The sequence below is a fragment of the Nannospalax galili genome, unplaced genomic scaffold (assembly GCF_000622305.1).
Source record: "Nannospalax galili isolate Female #2095 unplaced genomic scaffold, S.galili_v1.0 scaffold332, whole genome shotgun sequence".
NCBI lineage: Eukaryota > Metazoa > Chordata > Mammalia > Rodentia > Spalacidae > Nannospalax > Nannospalax galili.
In genome coordinates, this window is record NW_008333794.1 from 4009307 (window position 1) to 4032006 (window position 22700).

General features: G+C 50.9%; 1 protein-coding gene across 1 annotated transcript in view; it reads right to left on the bottom strand.

Annotated features, from left to right (window-relative positions):
* The window catches only part of Wnt7a (Wnt family member 7A), a 42040-nt gene that overhangs the window by 17752 nt on the left and 1588 nt on the right, over nt 1-22700 (bottom strand). The window contains exons 2-3 of the mRNA XM_008828594.2: nt 21426-21652; nt 8700-8971 (exon numbers count right to left, since the gene is read on the bottom strand). Of these exons, the coding sequence (XP_008826816.1) occupies nt 8700-8971; nt 21426-21652 (499 nt within the window). The remainder of the gene's footprint in view (nt 1-8699; nt 8972-21425; nt 21653-22700) is intronic.

The following is a 22700-nucleotide window of genomic DNA, read 5'->3' on the forward strand; positions in this document are numbered from 1 at the left end:
TGGGCACTCTCCACCCTGACTAGGGCCAGTCCTCTTCTGACCTGTCCTCAGTGGCTTTTCTAGTTCACTTCTAAATATTTGCTCTGGGCCCATATCAATGCCCTGGTCTTCCTGCAGTCCTCTGTCTCCATCATGGCCTCATCTTCTGCCACAGCCTCTCATCTAGCTGGCTCCATCACAGGGGCAGGAGGGGCCTGAGCTGGGCATATCCTGGTGCAGACTTGACCTGCTTCAACACTCATGGACCCCAGGAAGAGTCTCTAGATCCAGAACAGGCCTACAATTTCTCCTCCAGGGACTAGGCAGGGGACCAGACTGAGCCACCACAGGAACGGGGCTCAAATAGGGATCTTGGACCACGAGTCACACCTACAACATGGAGGGGAGAACCCTTAAGACATAAGGCCAACTGTTGTCAGACTTAGAAGAAAAACATCCTAATTTGGCTTTATATGAGGTAACCAGAGTGTTCTAACTCATGAAAGCAGGGAGGAGAATGGCAGCATTGGGCTGGGACAGGAGTCCATGCTGAGGGGTGAAGCTCCTGTATGGGATGATGGAAAGCTCTGGATATTGGTGTGGTGATGAGGCTCTAGGCATCAGGTCTGGTGATGGGGGCTCTGGGCACAGGTGTGTTGGAGTCGCTGGGCATAGGCATGGTGATGAGGTTTGGGGCACAGGTGTGATGGGGACTCTGGGCACAGGTGTGATGGAGGCTCTGGGCACAGGTGTAGTGATGGAGGCTCTGGGCCTAGGTGTGTTGGGGGCTATGGGAACAGGTGTGATGAAGACTGAGCACAGGTGTGTGCTGCAGGCTTTGGCACAGGTGTGGTGATGGTTGTACAGTATTAATGTACCTAGTGCTGCTGAATAGAATATTTCAAATGTAGTTGATGGTAAGCTTTATATTAGGCATATTTTAAGAATAAATTAAAAATTAATTTTAAGAATAACCTGTTTACTTAAAACAATTAATTATAAAAATGAATCATAGACCTAAATGTTTTTGTTTTTGTTTTGATTTAGAGTCTTACAGTTAGATCAGGCCTCCACTCAAACCCACAATATGCCTTCTGAGTCCTGGGCTTACAGGCATGCCACCACACCCGTGAACTTAACAGTAAAACTTTTAGTAAAAGCATAGGAAAAAAAATCTTAGGGATCTAGTGTGAGTGAAAAGTTCTCAGCTAACCCCAAAAGTACTTTTCTCCCACAACTTCAAGGCCAGCTGAGCTACATAGTGAAACCCTGTATCAAAACCAAACCAAATAAAATAAAAAAATCAATCAACAAAAAACAAAGCAAAAGAAGTACTACCCATAAAATAAAAATAAAATCAAATGGATAAACAGCAGAAGCACTTTTGCTCTGTAAAGACCCTACAATGAAGACAAGAAGACAAGCTGTAGACTGGGAAAAATACTTGCAAACCACATCCGACCAAAGACGTGTCCATGGCCAACAGTACAAAGGTAAGTGGTCTAACTAGTAAGTGGGCAAAAGGATGGGCAGACTTGCACTCATTGTACCCACTGGTGTATTCAGACAGCAGCTTAGCAATAGAAAGCGGGTAAAAAGATCAAGAGATCTATACCACTGTATCGACTGGGCTATACAGATAGCAGATAAGCACAAGGACGGATGCTCATCTTGTCAGCCATTAGGGGTGTGGTAGTGAGAACCCCAGGGAGATACAGCACATACCTATCACAATGGCAGGACTTTAAAAAAAAAGCAAACCTGCATATCACCAAATGTGGGCGAGGATGTGGAGAAGCTGTGTCACTCATAGATTGGAAAAGGGCAATGTGACTGCTGTATTTGGATCTGGGATGTCCTCTGAAACTGGTGTGGCAAAGTGCTGGCTGGTTCCCAGGAGACAGTGGAACCTTTAAGAGGTGAGGCCTTGGGGGGTGGTCTTCATAACATTGAAGGTATTCTCAAAGAGAATAAAGGTACATGGGCCTACTCTGGTCCCTCTCTGTCACCTTCCAGCCATGAGGTGAGAAGCTCTGCTCTGCTACACCCTTCCTGTGATGTGCTGACGCAGACCCAAAGCAACCAAGCCAACCAGCTGTGGGCTGGAACACCAAAATCATGAGTCCTTTTCCTTTATAAGCCACTGGCCTCAAGCAGTGTCATAATGCAGTGGGAAGCTAGTATAGTCCTTTATTATAAAGCTAAACTTACAGCTACAGTGCCTTGATAGTTGGGCATTTATTGAGGAGTACTAGAAATTTACATTCACACAAAAGCTTGTGCGCTTCCATTGCAGCTTTATTTATGACAGCCCAAGCTTGCAAACAAGCCAGACATCCCTCAGCAGGTGAACAGTTAAACCAAGTGTGTTGCATCTGCACAGTGGACAGTCACAAAGCAGCTGAAAGGAAAGAGCTATTGTTGCACATAGCAACTTGAAAAGTTGAGGAGATTGTGCCAAGCAAGATGGGAATCCAGAGGGCTGCACACTGTGCAAGTCCACTTATGCGATCTTAACATGATAAAATTCTAAACACGGCAGATCAGTGGTGTATGGGGACTGGAGTGCTGAGGGAGGGAGGGTGGCATGCAGCCTTCATGATCCATATCTATCATCATCAGTGTCTTGGTGTGACAGGGCTCTGCGGTTCTGCAAGCTGTCTCTATGGGGGATAAAGGGTACTAACGGTCTCTGTGTTTTTAGAACTGCATGTGAGCCTATAGTTACCGTAATACAAGCTTTGTTCAGAATATGATAAACAGTTAAATTTGAGATAAAGAAGAATTTTAGGCTGTATGCCTCTTAAAATATTTGGGACATATGTAAATAAAAATGACTTCCTATTTATCTCAAATCCAAATTTAACTGGGAATCTCATATTACATCTGGCATTCTACTCTAAGACACTCCCAGGAAAGAGCAGACACATCATTCGTGCACTCAACAAACCCTTCCTAGGTACCAGGCACCATTCTAGGCACTGGGGATTTAGCAGTCCTGACTCTCATAGTGCTGACCTTGTAGTGGGAGGCAAAGTCTGTGCAAAGAAGATAATTTCATACGGTGGAATTTCCTAGAAAAGTAAAAGCAGGCCAATGTACTGAGACAAGGCAGACACTGGGGAGAGAAGTCAAGAGGGGCTTTCTGAGAAAGAGCTGCCCTGCGCTGATAGGCAGCATGTGCTGGGTGGGAGCAAGATGGCCTCAGGAGCACGTGACTGGAGGCTGGTGATCAGGGAAGGCAATGTCCTGAGAGCTCTGTCCTTTCCCATCCTATATGTCAGACCTAGACATGTGACCCTTCGAGATTCCGCTGAGACCACAGGAAGAAACCCCACTGTGGGAGAAACCGAGGCCCTGGGGGAATGGGGCTTGCCTACGGCCAAACCCCAAGTCCAGTTTGCAGTCCTTTTCATTTTGAAGGTGAGATCCTATGTCTACCCCAGATGTGGGGCAGGAACTGATAGCACAGTGGGCTGAGGACACCTCTTCCCAGCCTGGTCTGGTCAGCTGGCTTCAGGGGAGCTGGGGCCCAACTTCTCAGGCCCTTGACATGCCATACTACCTACTCTCTCTAGTCAAGTATGCAAGTGGCCCTCGGCAGCAACATGGTGAGGCAAGTCTTATCTGGGCCCCACCCTAGCTGCCAGGGGCTGGGTTCCTGTTGTCCCCCGGACTCACTGGCTTCCCTGTGGCAATGCCCAGAGTAGAAATCCAGCTTCCAGGAGCACCCAGACCAGACAGGGCAGGGCAGGAAGGGACAAGACCAACACCCCTCGGTGGTGAGCAAGAGGTGACTTTATGCTCAGGTGGAATTCCATCCCCCTTAGCTCACCTCCCTGGAGCAAGGCACATTCCAGCAGGGCCAGCCCATCCCAGCTGGGCCCCTTCCTCAGGCTGCCTTTCTAGGTCTCAATCCTTACACTCAGACAGGGGCTGCTGATGGTTTCCCTAGGCCCCTAGAGCTCCCTGGCACACTTCACACTCAGGGTACAGCAAGGCCTCCATAGTCAGCAGGCAGGTACAGTGTCACTGTGGGGGCTTGGTGATGCTGTTCCCAGGCTGGGAGATAGCAGAAGCCACCACAGAGCAGGGCCACGGGGGTATTTCCTGTGTAGTATCCAGTGTATGCTGAGGCCCAGGTTCTCCCAGTTCTGGTTACCTCCCTGTCACTGGCTCCTCCCTCCCCACAGTCCTTCTGCCTTCTCCTTTCTTTCCTGCACCCCTCAGAGGCCTGTCCTTCTTACCAGTTCCTGTTGCCCCCACCTACTGGTGGCTACCAAAGTTAAGGTCAGATGCCAGAACCCTAGGTGTCCCTATCTGCAGCCCGCTGTACACCCACTCCCGTGTTCAGAAGCACCCTCAGGGTATTCTTTAACACTAGTCTGCCCCATCTCTCACTCAGTGAGGGACAACCCCCACAAACACAACCTGAAGGGGTCCTGCTTTTTATGCCTCCCAAACAACTGCCCTACACCTGAGTCCCCACTGGTTTTCAGCACCCACTGCCTTAGGAGCCATTCACTGCTCTCCACTCTGCCCCAGTAAAGGCCAGGAAACTACCCAAAGCTCCCTTCACCAAGTTGCTTCCAGCCACACCTTGCAGTAGAAGTAAGTCCTAGGCCTCAGCCTGGCATTTAAGGCCTTCTGTTTGACGCCAACCTCCTCAGTAGTCTCATCACCTGTCACTCAATCTCAGACACAAGGAGAATCCCCCACTGCTTTTGTAGGACTTCATGCTCCCCCCAACTCCATCACCTTTTTTTAATGCTGGGCATTAAGCCCAGGTGTTATGAATGCAGACACTCTACCACAGAGCTACTGCCTGCTTGTGTTGACTGTCCTCTTCCTTCCGCCACCTCATCTACCTGGAATACTCCTACTTATCCTTCAAGGTCCAGCTAAAAGATCCCTTTCTTCCTCTTAGCTGTCTTTATAGGTCCCCTGTAGGAAACCATGCTGCTCCTGTAAGTTTTCTGAATCACATTTCTCCTGCTATGTACAGCTGCGAGGCAACATTTGCTCATTTATCTGACTCATTAGACTGTCTTAAGGAACCACAGACAAATTCATCTCCCTGATACCACAAAGCTGCAAAAGCTGCCATAAGAGATTTCAGCACAAAGTTTTGGATGCCTCTAATGTCCCATGATTCAAACTTCCTTCTGGATTTGTGAAGCTAGTGAGCCTAGTATTCAACCCTGAACTTCAAAGTGGCCTGTGGCTTCAATTCAGAAATGCTAACATGGGAGATGCCACTTCCAACCACCTTCTCCAGGAGTGCCTGTAGTCTTCTGACCCGCCTTTCTGTGACTGTCCCCTTCCCCTTCCCCCACCATGGTAGAGGCCGAGGCACACTGGCCCACCATGGCCTGGCTTTGTCACACTGTAATCTGCCTCATACCTCACATTAGCTCCCCTTTGCAGGGTGGGCAGTGGATGTCCCTTGCAGATCTGGCACAGCTCTTCAGTGGCCTGAAGAAGGCACATGTGGCCCTTCTGACTCCCTGTACCCCTTTTCTCTTATATCAACTGTTGACAAGGCTCAGAGCCTGTCGTCAGGTTGAGTCTTATTTATGCAGTAGAAGTGAGGCAGCAAGTGATCAACAGGACTGCGATCCTTCCCAAGATGTTTTGCCTCAGCTGCTATGGGCCAGTGCCTTTCCCCACCAGCGCTGTGGTACCCCAAAGCCTCGTGTGTGCTGAGGAGTCCTGGGTGTGGGGGGATATGCATTACAGTTATTGGTACCCTATGTGATCCAGACCTAAGCCAGAGTCATTGTCCCAGTTGACAGATGGGGAAACTCATCACAAGAGGATCTGGATCCTACAGAAGCTAGCAGTTCACCTTGCTTCTGCCCAGGCAATCTGTGTATGTGCCTCGTGGACTGCAGAGAGGGACAGGCTGCCTGGAGTCAGGTTAGGGGATCACTTCTTGTGCTTTGGCTCAACTGTGTGGCTCCTGCTTTCCCTGGGCCTTTGTTTACAGAGGCCAGGCTGGTGGTTGCTCCAGCTTTTCCCCGTAAGCCTTGTGGAGTTCCCAACTATCTCTCAAACAGGAAAATGCATACTCCCGGATAAACTGCTTTTGTGGAAAACCACCCCAAGGGCCCTTGCCAGCAAGTGGGGAGTATCCCTCCTGCTGGACTCCCCAAACCTCAGGCAGCCCCGACCTGTGCTACACCTGTACCCAGTGCTTTCCCGGGCCTTGCTCTCTCCACATCCTCTTTTCATGGCCTCTGCTCCTCCCTGCTCTGGAGCCATCAGTGGCCCCCCAGTCACTGTAGGCTTGGCCCTGATCTATCCATGTGTACATGTGTAGTATGCCACATCTCTAGGGTCTGGAGTGCAGCTGTTACAGAGATACCTGGAGACTGTCCTGAGTGAGAAGGCTGTAGAACAAAGCATTACCCCAGAAGAGGTGAGGAAAGAACCAGAAGGAAGTTTCTCTAAGAGGGGACTTCATGGCTGCAACTTGAACAAGGAGAAACTAGAGCAGGAAGAGCTGGCAAATCTGGTGACCCCCTTGGGGACCCAGAGTCCAGCCCACCTGCACCACACATGGGCCTTGGGTCCTCTGCTACAGGACCTTTGTTCCCTGCCTCTGACATCCACACCTGTGTTCTTCACTATTTGCTTAGTTAAACCCAGCCATCTCTTGGACTTACCTCCTCCAGGAAGCTCACTGAGGTTTTCCTATGACTGGAGTGCCCACAGACTCAGGCCAACACAGGTGAGCAGCGGCCACAAATCTTGTGCCTAAAACCAACTACACAGCTTATGAAACCCTCTTCTACCCAAGCTGCCAGCCTGACTTACAATGATCCACAGGCTAGGCGCTCACTTTACCTCTCACCTTGGCCCAAATAGGCAGGTAGGGTGGGAAACAGGTGGTGGGAGAGGGAAATTGCTGCTTCTTACAGGTCTCTATGGAGTGAGAGCTTCAGAGAGGAGGGAACCTGTGGCTTTTGACCTCCCCTGATGGGCTGACTGCAGCAATGGTGAGGAAGGAGCAGCTGAGAACGCTGCAGGGTGCCCCATCTGGACAGGAGCTCCTGGCCTGGCTGTGGGACTAGACCTCTCGGCCTCCTGATACCTGAACATTGTTCTGAGGCAGATCAGGTCCTTGTCACTCACCAAGGCTGCTGGGAGGCCTTTGGTGGGGGAGGGATGCAGAAAAGGGGTAGCCCCTCTCATCCTGGATAAGAGCCTGTCTCCTCCCATGCTATGCAAGCTCCCCAGTCACACGAACTGGCTTCCTCTGCATGCTACCTGTGTGCAACCTGGACTCAATGCTTAACCTGGCTGAGCAATGAGGATGGTGGGCCAGGTCCTAGGTGGGCTGCCCTGTCAATGCAGGAATTGATGGCAGAGCCTGACTGAGCACAGGTGGCCCTGCCACCTCTCAGATATCACAGCCATATGCACAGTGTGCAGAAAATGCTGAACACTGGCCAGACAGGTCCAGCATCAGTTCTGCCTTCGTTTCTTAGTGGCTGCGGGACCCTTAGCATATTACTTCTCTGACTGTGCCTCAGTTTCTTCACATGTAAAAGGATGGTGCCAATGATACCACTTCCTGGGGATACTGGCCCAGGGGGACTACTCTGCTAGAGCAAGATACTACTTCACCATTGTCACCCAGGCCAAATACCAGATGCATGTGTCTGGGCCACTATGGTAAACTTCTTTGTTCTTTTCTTTTCCTATTTTATGATCAGTTTTAAAGAAGTGATTACTCACACAAAAAGAACCCAGACACTTAAACTCAGAGGGTCTGGCTATCCTGCTCCCAGAAGCCACCTGACAGTGATGAGCTGACTTTAGTTGAGCTGTGGATGTGGCCCAGACCCCCACTTCACCATGCCTCTGTGTCCGAATCTTCTCTATTCATCCTGCCTCATGGGTCCTTCCTAGAGCAGAGCACAAACCCCTTTCCCACTCTCATCCTTCACAGGCCTTCTGGACCACATCCTGCCTCAGCCCTCAGTCAGGAATACTGCTCACCCAGGCAGCACTGACCTGTCTCCCAGTGCCTGGTCAAGCTGCTGATGCCTAGTCAATACTTCTGGGATTCATCCTGTATGGGTATCTTTGTGAATCTCAATGGATGGCCGTGGCTGGTCTTCACATTGGCAGGACTTGCCTCTCTGCTGCCTTTACCTCATGGCAGGACCTGCCACCCAGCACTGCCTCTACCTCATGGCCCCTTGCCCTATACTCTGAGCCTTCAGTTCCTGCTTCTTCTCACAGGCTGGACCATCCAGTCCACTTTCCCAGCCCTGCTGGAAGCATGAGACATCCTTCCCATTCTTCTAATCTGGGCCTAGAACCCAAGATTCAGATCTTGGTTGATGTGATGGGGAGACAGGTAGCTGCTCTGACAGCAGATACTTCTGACTGAACTGCCTCAGCTCTTCCTTCCAGTCAGTTTATACAGCTGACTCTGGATGCTTGGAGAGGAGCTCACGAAGCTACCCCTTTCCCTCCTCACTGAACATCATGGAGTTTGTTTTTGTGGCGATTCAGTATTCAGCCTCTCCAGAAACCAACCACTTCATGCGGTACACATGTGACTAGCAGCAAAAGGGACCCCAGAGTGGAGCCAAAAGAAGTTGAGGGCAGAGCTGGAATCTCCCAGACCCCATCCCCATTCTCATACCGGAAGACCTCACTGCAGCACCCCCACCAGCGCCACAGGCACCCTCCCTGCTGCCTACCTTTCGGCCCGCCTCATTATTGTGTAAGTTCATGAGAGTCCGGGCATTCTGCTTGATTTCCCGGGCATCCACAAAGACCTTGGCGAAGCCGATGCCGTAGCGGATGTCGGCAGAGCAGCCACCCCACTTCCAGCCCTCGTCCCGGTGGTACTGGCCTTGCTTCTCCTTGTCGCAGCCACAGTCACTCAGATTGCCCTGGGTGCAGGCAGCTGTAATGGCGTGGGCCACACCCGCAGCAATGATGGCATAGGTGAAGGCAGCCTCCCGGCTCCCTGAGGGCAGAAGAGAAAGCTTTGTAAGAGTTGCTCTGAGGGGCCCTCAGTCCAGGGCATCTTGGGAGACGGCAGGACCTGGCTCAGGAGGGAGGCTGAACTCAATGCAATGGCTCTCCAAAGACTGACTACATGTCTGCTGCTGACTAAGCTTTTGATAGTAGCTGGGGCCCCCATCAAAAAATGCACCTCACTCTCCTCTGATCCCTGACCCTCAGGAAAACTGGATAAGGGGCCTTCTAGCCCATTTCTACCCACTGCCACCCCGAGCACATCACTGAAAAGCAGCACTTGTGGTACATTTGTGGTGTGCCTGGGCCCTGCAGCCTCTTAATCTCTGCCTGTGTGACTTGACTAGTGACCACTGTGGCCCTGTGCCGTGTTTTTTTTTTTTTTTTTTTTTTTTTTTTTGTGGCAGTGACCGGAAGTAATGAGCTTGTCTGTGTGAAACTCTTGCACTGCAGTGCTCAGCATGTGGCATTTGTTGGACACTAGCTCTAGCTCTCATGGACACTCTTAGTATTGCTGTGTGACACACTGTTTTATGTGTTTGTCTCATGCCCTCTCCATGGCCCCCTTGCTCCACTGTAAGACGTTGAGAGGTCTGAGCAGCGTGCAGAATGTTGGATGGATAAAGGGGTGTGTTGCCACCTAGCCACTTAGTTTCTCTGGGCCTCAATCTCTCCCCTGCCAAATGAATTCAAGAGCAGTGTCTGCATTGGAGAGTGAAGGTAGAAAGGACCTGGAGCCCCCATCAAATGCACACTCACTCCCCTCTGATCCCTGACCCTCAGGAAAACTGGATAAGGGGCCTTCTAGCCCATTTCTACCCACTGCCTCCCCCAGCACATCACTGAAAAGCAGCACTTGTGGGACACTTGTGGTGTGTGCCTGGGCCCTGCCCATAAAATGAGTCCTGAATGAGCACCAAACCCATAGCTCTCATAGCCCAGGTGGCTCTGGAAGAGGCTGAAGCTGGAACAGGTATGTGGGTGGGCCTGGGGACCCCAAGGATGCTGGTGAGAAACTTACAAGGGGCCTGGACCCTTTTCCCACCAACCTGGGCTTCCACTTGGACCGTCCTCCAGCCTGCAGCACATACCACTTGGCCCAACCCCACCACTGATGCTCCAGTGCTGTGATGGACCAGACAGGGCCAGTTTTGCTCTGACTTTCATGCAGCCTACCCATAGCATCCTTGTCAACACAGGGTTTTGAACAAATGTCTGGCTTCATATTCCAGCTCTTGTACTTACTGACCATGCTGTGGGTTAGCCCCTCTTCGCCCCAGTCTCCTTGGTGAATCTGATAATGCCAGGACTCACTTAGGAGAGGAAAGTCAGGGCTACACAAATGCTTAGCTCAGTGCCTTGCTCAGCAAATATCCCAAAGTGGGGCCTTCAGGGCAGACCCCGGCCCTTCCCTAAAACTGCAGCTTGACCCCGGAGGTGTCACAAGACTCTTGAAACATCTGCTGAGTTACAGAATTTACACTGATCATTCCCTTGGTATCTCAAAACATCTGCCAGGTGGGCCACTTCCCCAGGACCCTTAAAGAGGCAAGGAGAAAGCCCCTGCCTGGGTACCAGCTCACGCCAGAAAATCAAACATACAAGGGAAAAAAAAAAACCTCTAGAGAGGCACCAACATCAAAGTCAAACCCTCAAGGACACTGGAGAAAAGGGAAGTCAGAGGAGAGAGTGGAGAAGTGTGCTCCACTGCTTTCTAGCTGTGTGACCCTAGGTGAGTCAGCTGCCCGAGATGCCCCGCTGCTAAAGAGGGTAACAGTATGGTGGTTGTAAAGAATAAGAAAAGTTACCATAGTAAAAGCAGGAGAAAGCACCCAAACACATTGCCACAGTGTTTACTGATGACAGCAGCAGCTATTCTACACAGGAGGACTGAAGGTGAAGGGGAAGGTTCCTCATTTGTCTTCACTTTATATTTGAAGAGACTGAAGCTGCCAGAGAGGTCTGGCTCATCCAGGGCATCCAGAGCCCCCTGGCCACTGCACATCCCTGAGAGCTGTCCTGGGGATTACATGACTCCAGCATGCAGGAGTGGTCACTGCTGATAAACTGCAGCAGGTGGAAGGAGCTTAGCCAGATCAAGGGTGCAATATGCACATTGACAGGGGTCAGGAGCTTCACCTTTCTCAGGCCTCTCCTGCCAGCCTCTGTTCTCCACCTAGCAGGTAAACACCCCATTTCTTGAGTCCCCTGAACAGCACTAGTGATACAGATGATGAAGGACAGTCATCTGACTGAAGACAGCATCAAAGACCATGGCTTCTGTTCCTGCCCACCAGGCCTGTCCTATGCCCTGAGGTGTGGGGAGGGTAGCCACACACAGTTTAAAGTCAACCTCACCAGAGTGGAGTCTGCTTCTGGGCCATGTATGGTCTTGTCTTCCCCACCAAGCTTACCTTCAGCACCCACTGCTCTGACAAGCAAGGAGGGCCCCTCCTCTCACTCAGCCAGGGCCAGGGGCTGCCTGTACCCATGTGTAGCCCTTTGGGATGTTGAAGAGCTGATGCTGACCCTTGGTGTTGGCCTTGCCCTCCAGATCAAACTAGGTGGTTGTGTCCCATTTTCCTACTGAGCACTGAGGAGCTGGCTTGGGAGGCTGCGTGCTGTGAGCTCATGCCAGGCCTGTTAATCTCTGGCACTGCCAAAACAGGTACATCTCTTTACTTCAAGAGCAACTGAGTGAGTTGGTGAATCAGAATGAGGGGCATGTGTAGCACAGAGCCTCACAGTTCATGGTCACTAACACCAGCACTGTTGTGGGTGCCATTGCTATCATCACTGACAAGGAGTCCCTTTCCAGCCTAGGGCTCCTGTTATGTTCTTGGATAAGAGAGTCTGCAACAGGGCACATGGCTAGGGATGACTGATCCACTGCCTACTTGGCCAATATTAGGTTTACAAGGTCAGTGGGATTGTATCTGTCCTTCTCTAGACTCTCCCATCATAGGAAAAGGAAGGAATGAGACAGACCTGAGGACCCATGTCAACCTTCCAGAGGCTGTGTGACCATGGGAAAACTGCTTAGCATTGCTGTCTGATTCTTTATCAGTGAATAGCTCAGACCCAACACAACAGGGAGGGGAAGGTAGGCACGATTTCACCCACAGAGCATACTTAAAGAATCATGAGTGACAAAAGCTCTGTAATTGATAAAGTTGGGAAGTTCCCACTTCTTCCTGCCTTAGTTCCCTCACAGTCCTTACCATTCCCTGTCTGCTCCTGGTCACTCATTCCTACTTTCCCTCAAGAATATAATGTCTTTTCAAGGTAGCACTTTGTCATGACCCTCACTGTGTCCTCAAGACCTGGCACACAGTAAGCACTTCATATATGTCTGCCTGGTGAAGGATGAAGACTAGCTATGCATAGCGGCAGCAGCTCCACTGTATCCATGGAGCTTGTCACAACACTTCGGAAGAGGGTGCTCAACCTGCCCTCAAGAACAGCCCCTCAGATGAGCTAGTGGCAGCATCTCATTCTGCAGATGAGAAGACTTGAGGCTCAGGGAGGGTCTGACCAGGCAGGGGCAGAGCCTGTGGTGAACACTACAGCCTGCTTCCCAGCCCATCCAGGCTACCATACTAAGGGAGCCAGCATAGTCAGCCCCAGGTTCTATAGACTGGGAGGGGCAGGTGGGGAGGGAATAACATTTGCTGAACACCTACTGGGTGTCAGACTCACATTTAGCTCTCTGGGCTGGATTTTGTATCCACCTCAATGGTAGACAGCACTTCACACAATTTTGCAGTTAAAGAAACAGTTTTTGAGAAGAAAAGTAATTTGCTGAGGTCTCCCACCTAGACTTAGGCCGGACCTGGAATTCCAGGTCCATGTTGTTTAGCGTCCTTCCTCAGCCGCACCTTGCCTCCTGGCCTTGGATAGAGGAAGGTATCAGCTCTTCTCAGAATGTGCTTATTTCTGGCAAGAGATGGCATTTGGCTATCAGGTTAACGCTTGTCAATAAGTAATTGGTCAGGACCACTGAAATGGCCTGACACCCTGAACAGGGGGCTGAGAGGTGGCAGATGCAATAGAAAAGGGCCCTGGAACCTTTGGTCACACTCTTGAGAGGCCACTCAAACCTCCACCTACCCATTTCCTTTACTGGATTGGGGGTGGGAGACTGAGGCTGGGAGAAAGGTATTGACTTCACAGGCTGAGCCAAACAGAGGTCACATGGTGTCCCCATCTGTGCCAGTGGCCTTCCTTAAATCCAGGCTGTCCAACACTCTCCCTAGCCTGGCAGTCTCGGCTGCCTGAAGCAGCCCTCCATGGGGATATTTCCTGAGCACATCTCATTGCTCTTGCAGACTGCTCCCTTCTCTGGTGGTTGGGAGTCTACCCTGAACAGTCTGGGGGCAGAGGAAGAACCTTCATCCAAACCTGCCTTCTCTGTCTCCTCGGCCTAGGATATGCCCAGTCTTTGTCCTCAGTAGACATTTCCTAAACACCCACTATGTGCTAGACACCTTGCTGCAGGCTGGAGAAACCGAGATGAGGAATTCAGGTGTGACCCTGCTTTTGCAGGGGAATAGACAACAAGATCATGTCATTCAGTGTTAGCCGAGGACTCTGAGGAAATAAAATAATGCAGTAATGGGAGTCGGGGGATCAGGGTAGAGAGCTTGAGCAAGAGCCAGCTGAGAGGGTTCTGTGGGAAAGGGAGGCTCCAGGCCAAGGGCACTCAAATCAGTGGTTGGTGTGGATCACGGTGGAGAGGGGCACAGGAGTCTTACTGGGTCCCAGGAGCCTGTCTTGGGCAGAGCCCTCTCCTGTCCCCAGAGTTAAAAAAACAGACTCCCAGAGCCACAGACAGAAGGCCCACAACATTAGCTTCAGGGCTTTCCAAGGTCACCAGTGACTCAGGATACCAGGCACTAGAACCAGAGTCTCCAGGCTCCTAGCATGGTGTCTCCACCTCACCTTCTACTATACTCTCAACTCTTACTAGCCATATATCAGAGGAAGTTTCCACATAGAAGCCCAGGGAACCAACCCCAATGTCTTTAGCTCACACTTGGTGAGAAGGCAGGCACTTACCATCCTCTTCTATACCTCACTCAGCTGGTTGACCCTGAGCCCACACTCTGCTTGCCTGAGCCTCAGTCTTCCCATCTGTGAATGGGAGCTAGAAGGATGCTTGCTGCCAGGCCGCCTGAAGGTGAGTGATATTTCTCAAGAGCCTCTAGGTGGATCTCACAGGGGCAGTGGGGTGGGGAGCAATTGTTAGCACTGAGGTGTGATAGAGCCTGGTTGACGCCCTGTGTTCAGCTCCATAGCAGTCCCATGGGGACAGAGGAAATGAGCCCATGTCCAAGCCGGCCCCAAAGATTCCATCCTCCACCCTGTGCAGCCGCTGCCCGTGGTTTGCACCGGAATATTATCTGGGTGTATTTACGGTATCTGACTGGAAACCACAAAGTACATTGTAATTTTTTCTTTTTTGCTATTTAAAGCCAACGGGTCAGAGAATGAGCAATCTGCAGTGACATGAGCTGAAATGTGTGCTGATTGGGAAAACAGACAGATGGAAAAAGGTTGTTCTCGCCAGGCTGGTGTGGAGTTGTGTACAGCCTTTGTGCCACACTGGGAGGTAGGAGCCTCTAAGTGCCCAGCAGGGAGACTCGGGGTTAGGGAGCATGGGGGTGTGAACCAGGTGAGGTGACAGGACTCAGAGGGAAACTGGGAAGATGTGTGCCATTCCCTACACCCTGCTGTCCTGCCTCAGCTCTGTCTACACCTCTTTTCACAGAGCCAGGCCAGAGCACACTGGTGACTGTACACCAGTGCTTACCATCAGTTCCTCCTGCCCACAGGCCTTTCCTCATGCTCTTCCCTCAGCCTGGGAATACTTTTTCTGCCCCTCTGCCAGGTAAGGGACCGTGAATGAAACCAGGTGGTTTCAGGCAGGCCCTGGGGGCCTGTGAACCCAGGTTTCACAGCCTGGCTTCACTTCCCAGCATGGCAGGACCTTGGCAAGTTAACTCACCTCTTGGGCCTTGGGTTCTTATTTGTGAAATGAGAGTCATGAATGATCTTCCTAGAAAGGTTAAGAGGCTATACCTGGCAGGGGTCAGCAAACCCCAGCTTTGAGCAAGGGCATTGTTAGCTAGCACCTATCCACCAAGATGTTGCTGCTGTGTCTCCACTTCTGAGGCCCTTCCTGATGTCCCCTGCCTCCATTCACAACCAGCACCTTATCCATCTATATTTTGTACTGATTTGAGTTTTCTTTCTTTGAGTGGAAGGAATGACTGTGTGAAAGCAACTGTGTATGCATATGCAAGTGCGTGTGTGTCTACCATAGGAAAGCTGGAAAGAACGGTGTAACAAAAGGCTCATCTCAAAGAATAGTGTCAGGAGAGCAAAAACCCAGGATGAACTGAGGCTTGCAGAAAAAAAATGCAAACGAGACAAAAAGCCCTTTGTTGGCTGCGTTCTAAGTGAGAATGGGGAAAGAATGGGGCTTTTGCTTGAGCAAGATGGCGCATTGTTAAGAAAGGCAGAGAGAAAGTGGAGCTGGCCGCCCCTGGCTCTGTCTCCTTCCCTGAAAAGGGCTTCCCATCCGTTCTGCCAAAAAGACTCCGCTCCAATCTCACAGGCCGTGGGTAAAAAGACAGAACATTTGGGGGACCTATGAGGGGGTCTTCAGGCAAGGGACATGGACCCAAATAGTCTGCCCTAGAGGAAGAGGGCACAGTTCAAGCAACTGCCTCGTAGAAAAGAGGTGACAACTTGATGGCAATGCATCGGAGTTTTCCAGGCCATTAAAGGAGGGTGGACCTGGGGCTGAATCCTAGGTCATTTGTGCCCATCCCTGGAAAAATTCTGCAGGAGGGCACCAAACAAGAGGTCATGAGCATTTGGAAAGGAATGTAGCATCCCTGAGCACATGCTGGGAAACCATCATTTCTTTGTTGATAATGCTGGCAACATAGCAAATTTCTGTGTACACAAAGAATTATCATCCTACATCCTGATCGAATCCCTTGGACAACTCCCTGCCTGAGTAGAACCTCTGAATGTGGTGTGCAAAACGTTCTGTAGGAAGGCTGGGAGTGGTGGAACATGCCTGTAACCCTAGCACTTGGGAGGGGGAAGCAGGAGAATCAGGTTCAAGGCCACCCTTAATTACATATGAGTTTGAGGCCAGCCTGGCCTATGTGAGACCCTGTCTCAAACAAAACAAAACAGAACAGAGCTGGGTGTGGTGGCACATGCCTTCAATCCCAGCACTCGGGAGGCAGAGGCAAGCCTTTATGAGTTCAAGGCCAGCCTGATCTACATAGTGAGTTCCAGGCCAGCTGGGACTAGAGGGAGACCCTGTCTCAACCAAAACAAAACACAAAAACAAAAACCCAGGATAGACACATACCCATGGGATTCCTTGGTCCTCACCTTTTTCCAAGGCTTCTCTGCCATCCCTGCCCACTGCCCCTGACTCCTGTTGGTCTATTTTCTGGATTCCAGGATTCTGTTGAGGTCACTGTGGCAGCTGAGCCTTTCCTACCCCTCCCCAACATGTTCTGAGTTCAGTTGACTGTGAGGATATGAAGAGGGACCATTCCTGGTATGGGGGCCTCTACATCATGGGACAGTTAGGAGAGGGTAGAGCCTCCAGGTGGAGCCTATTGAAGTTGTTTCTTGTGTATGCTTTTAGTATGTTGGTGGGTCCACTGACTCTCTCACAGTAGAATGTATCCTGGAGGAAGTGGCCCTTGAAAAACTTGCATAATACCAGAAGGGCAGGTTAGTGTGGCCTGGTCCACACATTGAGGGATAAGTCATTGCATCCTCCCATCACTTAGGAGATGGGCACCCTTATCACTGCTATGTGATCAAGCTCCACAGCTTCGATGCTGCAGTTATAGAGCAGGTAGCCTTGTGCTAAGACAGATCACAGGACTGTCTGGGGTGAGGTGTGTGTGTTGGGATGTACAGTCTGCACTACAGTGGGGGTGATGAGGCATCTCTGAAGCAGTAGGAGCAGAGGGACCAGGGTAGCAAGGCAAACTGACATCCAGGGAGCAGCATCTGGGCACGGGAGAGTAAAGACTTGCCGACGTAGCAAAGAAGCAGGGGTCATGTCTGTTTTTTCAGAGAAACAGGAACCACAGTAGGGCTTTACATCAGGACATTATGCTCAGAGTGATCCTTGGAAGATGCACACTGATGGCTGCATGGACTGGAGATCTAGGGAGGGAGGAGGGTGCACCAGAAGAGTAAAGAGGTTGTCTGGGCAGTGATGGTCTGCAGATGCTTTGAAATAGGAGGTAGTGAGCAGCACGCAGATTCGGGGACACAATTTGGAGTCAATGTAAAGTGTTCAGATAAATGATTTGACCAATAGTTTCTGCCACACACAGACTAGAACCCAGAGCACAAGTCTTCAATTCCTGGGTTTGTGTTTGTATGAGGTGGGCACACAGACATTCTTAAAGGAGGGAAATATTTTTTGGTCATCCCAACCCACTAGGTGCCAGGGTCTCACATCTTGTATCATGCATGTGCTGCTGCCACCTGGTATAGTGACTCCCATAACTCAGATAAGCAGACTAAGGGCAGAAAGGTCACATGCTTGTCCAGCATCATCAAAAACATAGGATGGGGCAGTATGGAAACCTGGCCATGTGACTGGTTCCAGAGCACATCTGGCTGTCCCACACAGCATAGCAACAAGAAGTCATAAAATATGCAGCTGCCTTGAGATTCTCAAGCCTGGCTCATGAACTCAGGCAAATCCCTCCTGAAGTGGGGAACTCACTACCCAATCTCTGGCCTGCCACAAAACAGCCACAGGATGCATCCAACTTCTGCCTCAATGTATGACTGGAAAGATGGGAACATCCCTTCTGTCAGGAGTGATGAGGACTGTGTAAGGCACACTTGAGAAAGGCTATTTCAGCTCCTGACCATACTGAGCCTCAGTTGAGAACAGGAAATGGTGAAGCTCTACCCCAGGCACTCTCTGAGGCAGCCCTGGCTCTCTTGTATTGCAAGGTCAGTGCTAATATGTCAGCTCAGTCTGATGGGAGAACCCACCATCCACAGGGAAAGAGATGGGTGAAAAGTATGAACAGGCAGCTCAGAGATGAGTAAGCAGAGCCTCTTCCCTTCTCTGGGAAATATGAATCTTGATGGTAGAGAGTTCCATGTGTGACACCCACTCATCTGGTCAGGAACATGAAGGTCTGGCAGGGGTGGTTCCTGCCACAGTCATAATTAAACACAGCTAAAATAAAATAATTTCTTGGGTGAGGAATGTATGGTGAATTCAAAGCTAGCAGGGCCACAGACACCCCTCCACAACATTTAGAACCAAGAAAGCTTGGCATGGGAGAGACAGGGACGCATCCAGGATGGAGGACCATTGCCCAACCATTGTTGGGTTTGAGGAGGGTTCACTATTTAAAACAAAGAACTGGGATGTAGCTTAGTGGCAGAGCACTTGCCTAGCATGCTTAAGGCTCTGAATTCAATCTGTAGCACAGGAGAGGGAGGGAGGGAAAGAAGAAGAAGAGGAAGAGGAGGGAGAAGGAGGAGGGGGAAAGGGAGGAGGAGAGGGGAGAAGATGAGAAGAGACCTTCTTAGGCCCCTGAAGGTCTCTCTAAACCAGGGTAGCAGCTGGTTAGACTGCTATCGTGCCATACACCACATGGAACAAATTCTTGCCATTTATTCACATGTAAGACGCACTGGCTAGTCTGCCCTATTAATTGAGCCCCCTCCCTGTCTCTACCTGTGGCCACATTTTCACTCTGTTCTTTCTTCTGTCTGTGATCCTGCTCACTGGCTGATGAGTCTCTTTTTTTGCTTCCAGACGCAGAGCACTCCCTCCATCTTGGAGTCCCACCTCTGAGCCTTCTCCAGCCCCAAAATGCCTCACTTGGGTCACGGGCCATGCTTGCTTGTTAATGTGGGCTCAGTTAATGTCCCAGTAGTGACAACTCACACTGAAGCACTGGTCCCTAGCAACCCAGAATGTAACTGTATTTGGAGAGAATGTCTTTAATGGGGTGATTAAGTTAAAATGAGGTCATTAGGGCAGACCTAATTCCATGTGGGAGGTATCCTTTCAAAAGAGCCAGGAGAGCGCCTACAAGGTGCATGCACAGAAGAAGGACCAAGTGAGGTGAGGGCTCAGGAACAAAACAGCCTTATGCTCAGTGGTGCAGGGATTACCTAGTAGTAAAGTGCAAGGCCCTGGGTTTTGTCCCCAGCACCAGAAAAAAAGTCTTATGCATGTGAAGGAGAATGAAGGAGAGGGGCCTCAGGAGAAACCAATCCTGTTGGACCTTGATCTTGGACTTCCAGCCTCTGGAGCTGTTGGGAATAAACACTGGGTATTTCAGTCCCAGCAGTGGCACTTTGTTCCTTTCCCCAAGAGGTGATCAGAGTGGAGCTCCCAGGCTGGTCAGCAAAGCATCTTGCCGTTGGGATGGACACACAGCCAGAAGTTAAACCTCATTAGCTGTGCAACCAGAGCTAGCCTCGGGACTTTTGCAGCGATGCTGGAGATAGCCAAGGCTCTTTCCTAAGGACTTGAACCAGAGTGTTGTGGCCCTGGGGCTACAATGGCCACCGGGCTGTCCTAAGAGGCAGCTTGAGATTATTAGAAAGCAGTGCTACCTCTGGTCCAGATGTTCTGAAAGGCAGTATCACCCCTGGCTTTCTAGTTCCTCAGGCATTTCAATGGCCCTCATTTTATTAGGGTGTGTTAAACCAGGTCTCAATTTCCAGATCCAAGGGGCCTTGTCTGGCACATATCCATGGCCTTTCTGGATCTCTACACAAAACCCCAGAGACTCAGAAGAGAAGGCAAACTAGGAAACTCGGGCAAAGCTAGGACTAGAGTGGGAGGGAGGGGGTCAGGTGGGGGAAAAAGGAACGTTCAGCATAGGGAGAGGGCTAGCTGCCCACCCCCTACTTGCGGTTTCCTCAGATCCTTAGCTGAGGACATGGCAGCTCTGCATACATACTTCCTTTGCAGCTAGGTGTAGCCATGTGACTTAAGTTCTGACCAACGGGACGTAAGAAGGTGTGTGGGGTGGAGTTTTTGGGAAATCTCTATAAGGGTGGGTCATGTGTCCTGGGGTTCAGAGTGTCAGATCAGCTCCATATGCCAGCAGCCTCAGCCCTCATCCTCATCCTAGAAGGCAGCCGTAGTCAACTGAGGTAACCCCATGGAGGGGAGCTTGGTGGAGGAGCTAGAAATCCCAAACTTGGAGGCATGCATTTTGGTGTCCCAAACAGGATACTTGTTTGTATAAAAGAAAACCAAAATGCAGCAGGGGATGGTTTCTCAAGGTGCCTGGGATGTATTTGAAGCTAGGACAAGGCTGAGTGGGCAGAAAGGGGCTGAGGTCTCAGCAGCAGTGGTTTCCTGCTGGTTGGAGGGAGCCACTGAAGGGTCTTTAGAGAGTAACAGCATGCTTTAGTTTCATGTTAAAACTGTTCTGGCCTAATGGGGGCAGCAGGGGGATGGGGTGGGACCAAACAGCCTGGGAGACCATGTAAGGCCTGAGGAAGCAGCCAGGATTTGGAGGTGGCTGGACTTGGGCTGGGATTTTGAGAACTCGACTGGACTTGCTGGTGCTAGGGCTGAGAATTCAAGGGTGCCTTTGCAGCAGAGTTGGATAGATGAATCCAGCCCAGAGGGATCTGTGTTTCTCTGTCCTTCAGGGACATTCACAGTGCAGAAATGAGTCTGTTGCGTTCTTGAGCCTCCAAGTCTAGACACACACAAGATAGCTGACACACTCATAGTCCCCCCATGGTTCAGAGCCTCCAGAAGGCCAGTGCCATTCTCTGCCCCCCTTCTAACCATACCAGCATCATTCCCTACCCTGTTTCTACCACAAGGTTCTCAGGATTGCATCACAGGTCAAATGTGTGTGCACATGCCATCCCCCCAAAGCACTGCTGCAGGCTTAGAAGCTCACAGGGACCAGGTGGACCATGTGGACCATGTCACATAGTTGTGCAGACTGGGCCACAGTATGGAGCAGTGGGGACTGTGGCAGAAAATGTGCTCTCAGCTCTAACCCATCACAATCATGCCAACACACACACAAAGTCACCAGTAGATCTGTCCATTTTCCAAAGGAAGCTGGAAATCCCAGTTGTGGGTAGAGTGCCTCACTTTTAAGTTCTGGCCTCAATTTTATATAAGTGTTAGAATGGCCAGTGAGCCTTTGGGCTGTTGGTTGGTTCACGGCATTGCCTGAAACCAATGAAGTAGCCTGGCTTCCAGCCATAATCCTGGCCCTCAGAGGGGAGACCTGAATTCAAGTCCCACACCTTCAGAAGTCCATCTGTAGAAGCACTGGAGCACATGGCAAGTGATGGGGTCCAAGAAGGCTTTGAAGGGCATTGCCCCCCATACCCTGGAAGGCCCTGCTTGGGGTGTCTGGGTGAACACATACCCACTTTGAGCTCCTTCCCGAAGACTGTGCGCTCCCCCAGTGCTGAGCAGTTCCAACGACCATTTCGGAACTGAAACTGACACTCATCGAGGCCCATTTGGGAGCCTTCTCCTATGACGATGATGGCGTCGGGCCGGCTCTGGCAGATTGCCCGCTGTCTGGGAGCCAGGCCTGGGATCTTGTTACAGATGATGCTCGCACCCAGAGCTACCACAGAAGAGAAGCCACTGGAGGGGACAGAGAGACAGAAGGTGAGACCTGGAGGAAGGCTGGACAGGCAGGTGCTGGAGGGGGCAGTTTCATCTCAACCCCTAGGGTGGACCACCCAGAGAACCACAATGGGGAGAGGTCTGAGGAAGGGCAGGTTTTGGACAGATTTTGCCTACAAGTCCTCTGGGCACCTAGATGGCCACCAGGAAATGTCCACCCCTCTAGAGTGCACTAACACCATGGAGCCCAAACTTGAAACAACTTTCTAGCACTCAGCGGGGTGTACTTTGGTTCCTTCCCTTCCTTCATTTTCTGTGTGACCTGGAGCAAATTGTATTCCCTCTGTGTTTACATTACTAAAAGGGGGCATTTGACAATTAGCACCTCAGAGTGTTTCTGTGAAAATTAAATTGTGAAAACCTGAAAAGTGCTTAGAAGGTGTGAGGTACATATTGAGGTGTAATTATTTTTCAATCTGCTAGTTCTCAGGGGCCAGTCATCTGATCAGTCCAGGTAAAATTAGAATACTACAGATGTGCCACCTTGAGTGAGAGCCCCAGGGGCCAATCCACTCTACCAGACTGGGGCACCTTTGAGGAACTTTGCCGCCTTATCCCTCAGGCCCCTTTTATGGACAGTTAATTGGAGCCTCGGAGAGCAGCACTTTTCAGTGGTCCAAAGTCACTGCAACTTGTAGATGGGACCTTCTCTAGGTGCCCTAGAGGGTAGCTTATTGGCTGAAGACCACGCCCTCTTGACCCCCCCACTTCCTGACCCCCCCCACCCCCCCTCCCCTCGAGCAACAGGGCCCTTAGCTAGCCTACGAGGCCCAGGAGCGCCGATCAGTCAGGGAGGTTATTCTCTGCTGTTTTTCCTTTCTCCAGTCTGGTGTCTCTGCCCCGCATGCAATTAAAAAGGAGATAATGCCTAACGCGGCCTGAGCCAATAGGTCGACCCGCTTCCTGGATGCTTGATGAGTAGATGAGCGCGGGCCAGCAACGCGCGGGCCAAGATGAAGATTAAAGCGAGAGACTAAGAGAAAGGGAGGGAGGGAGGGAGGGGGGG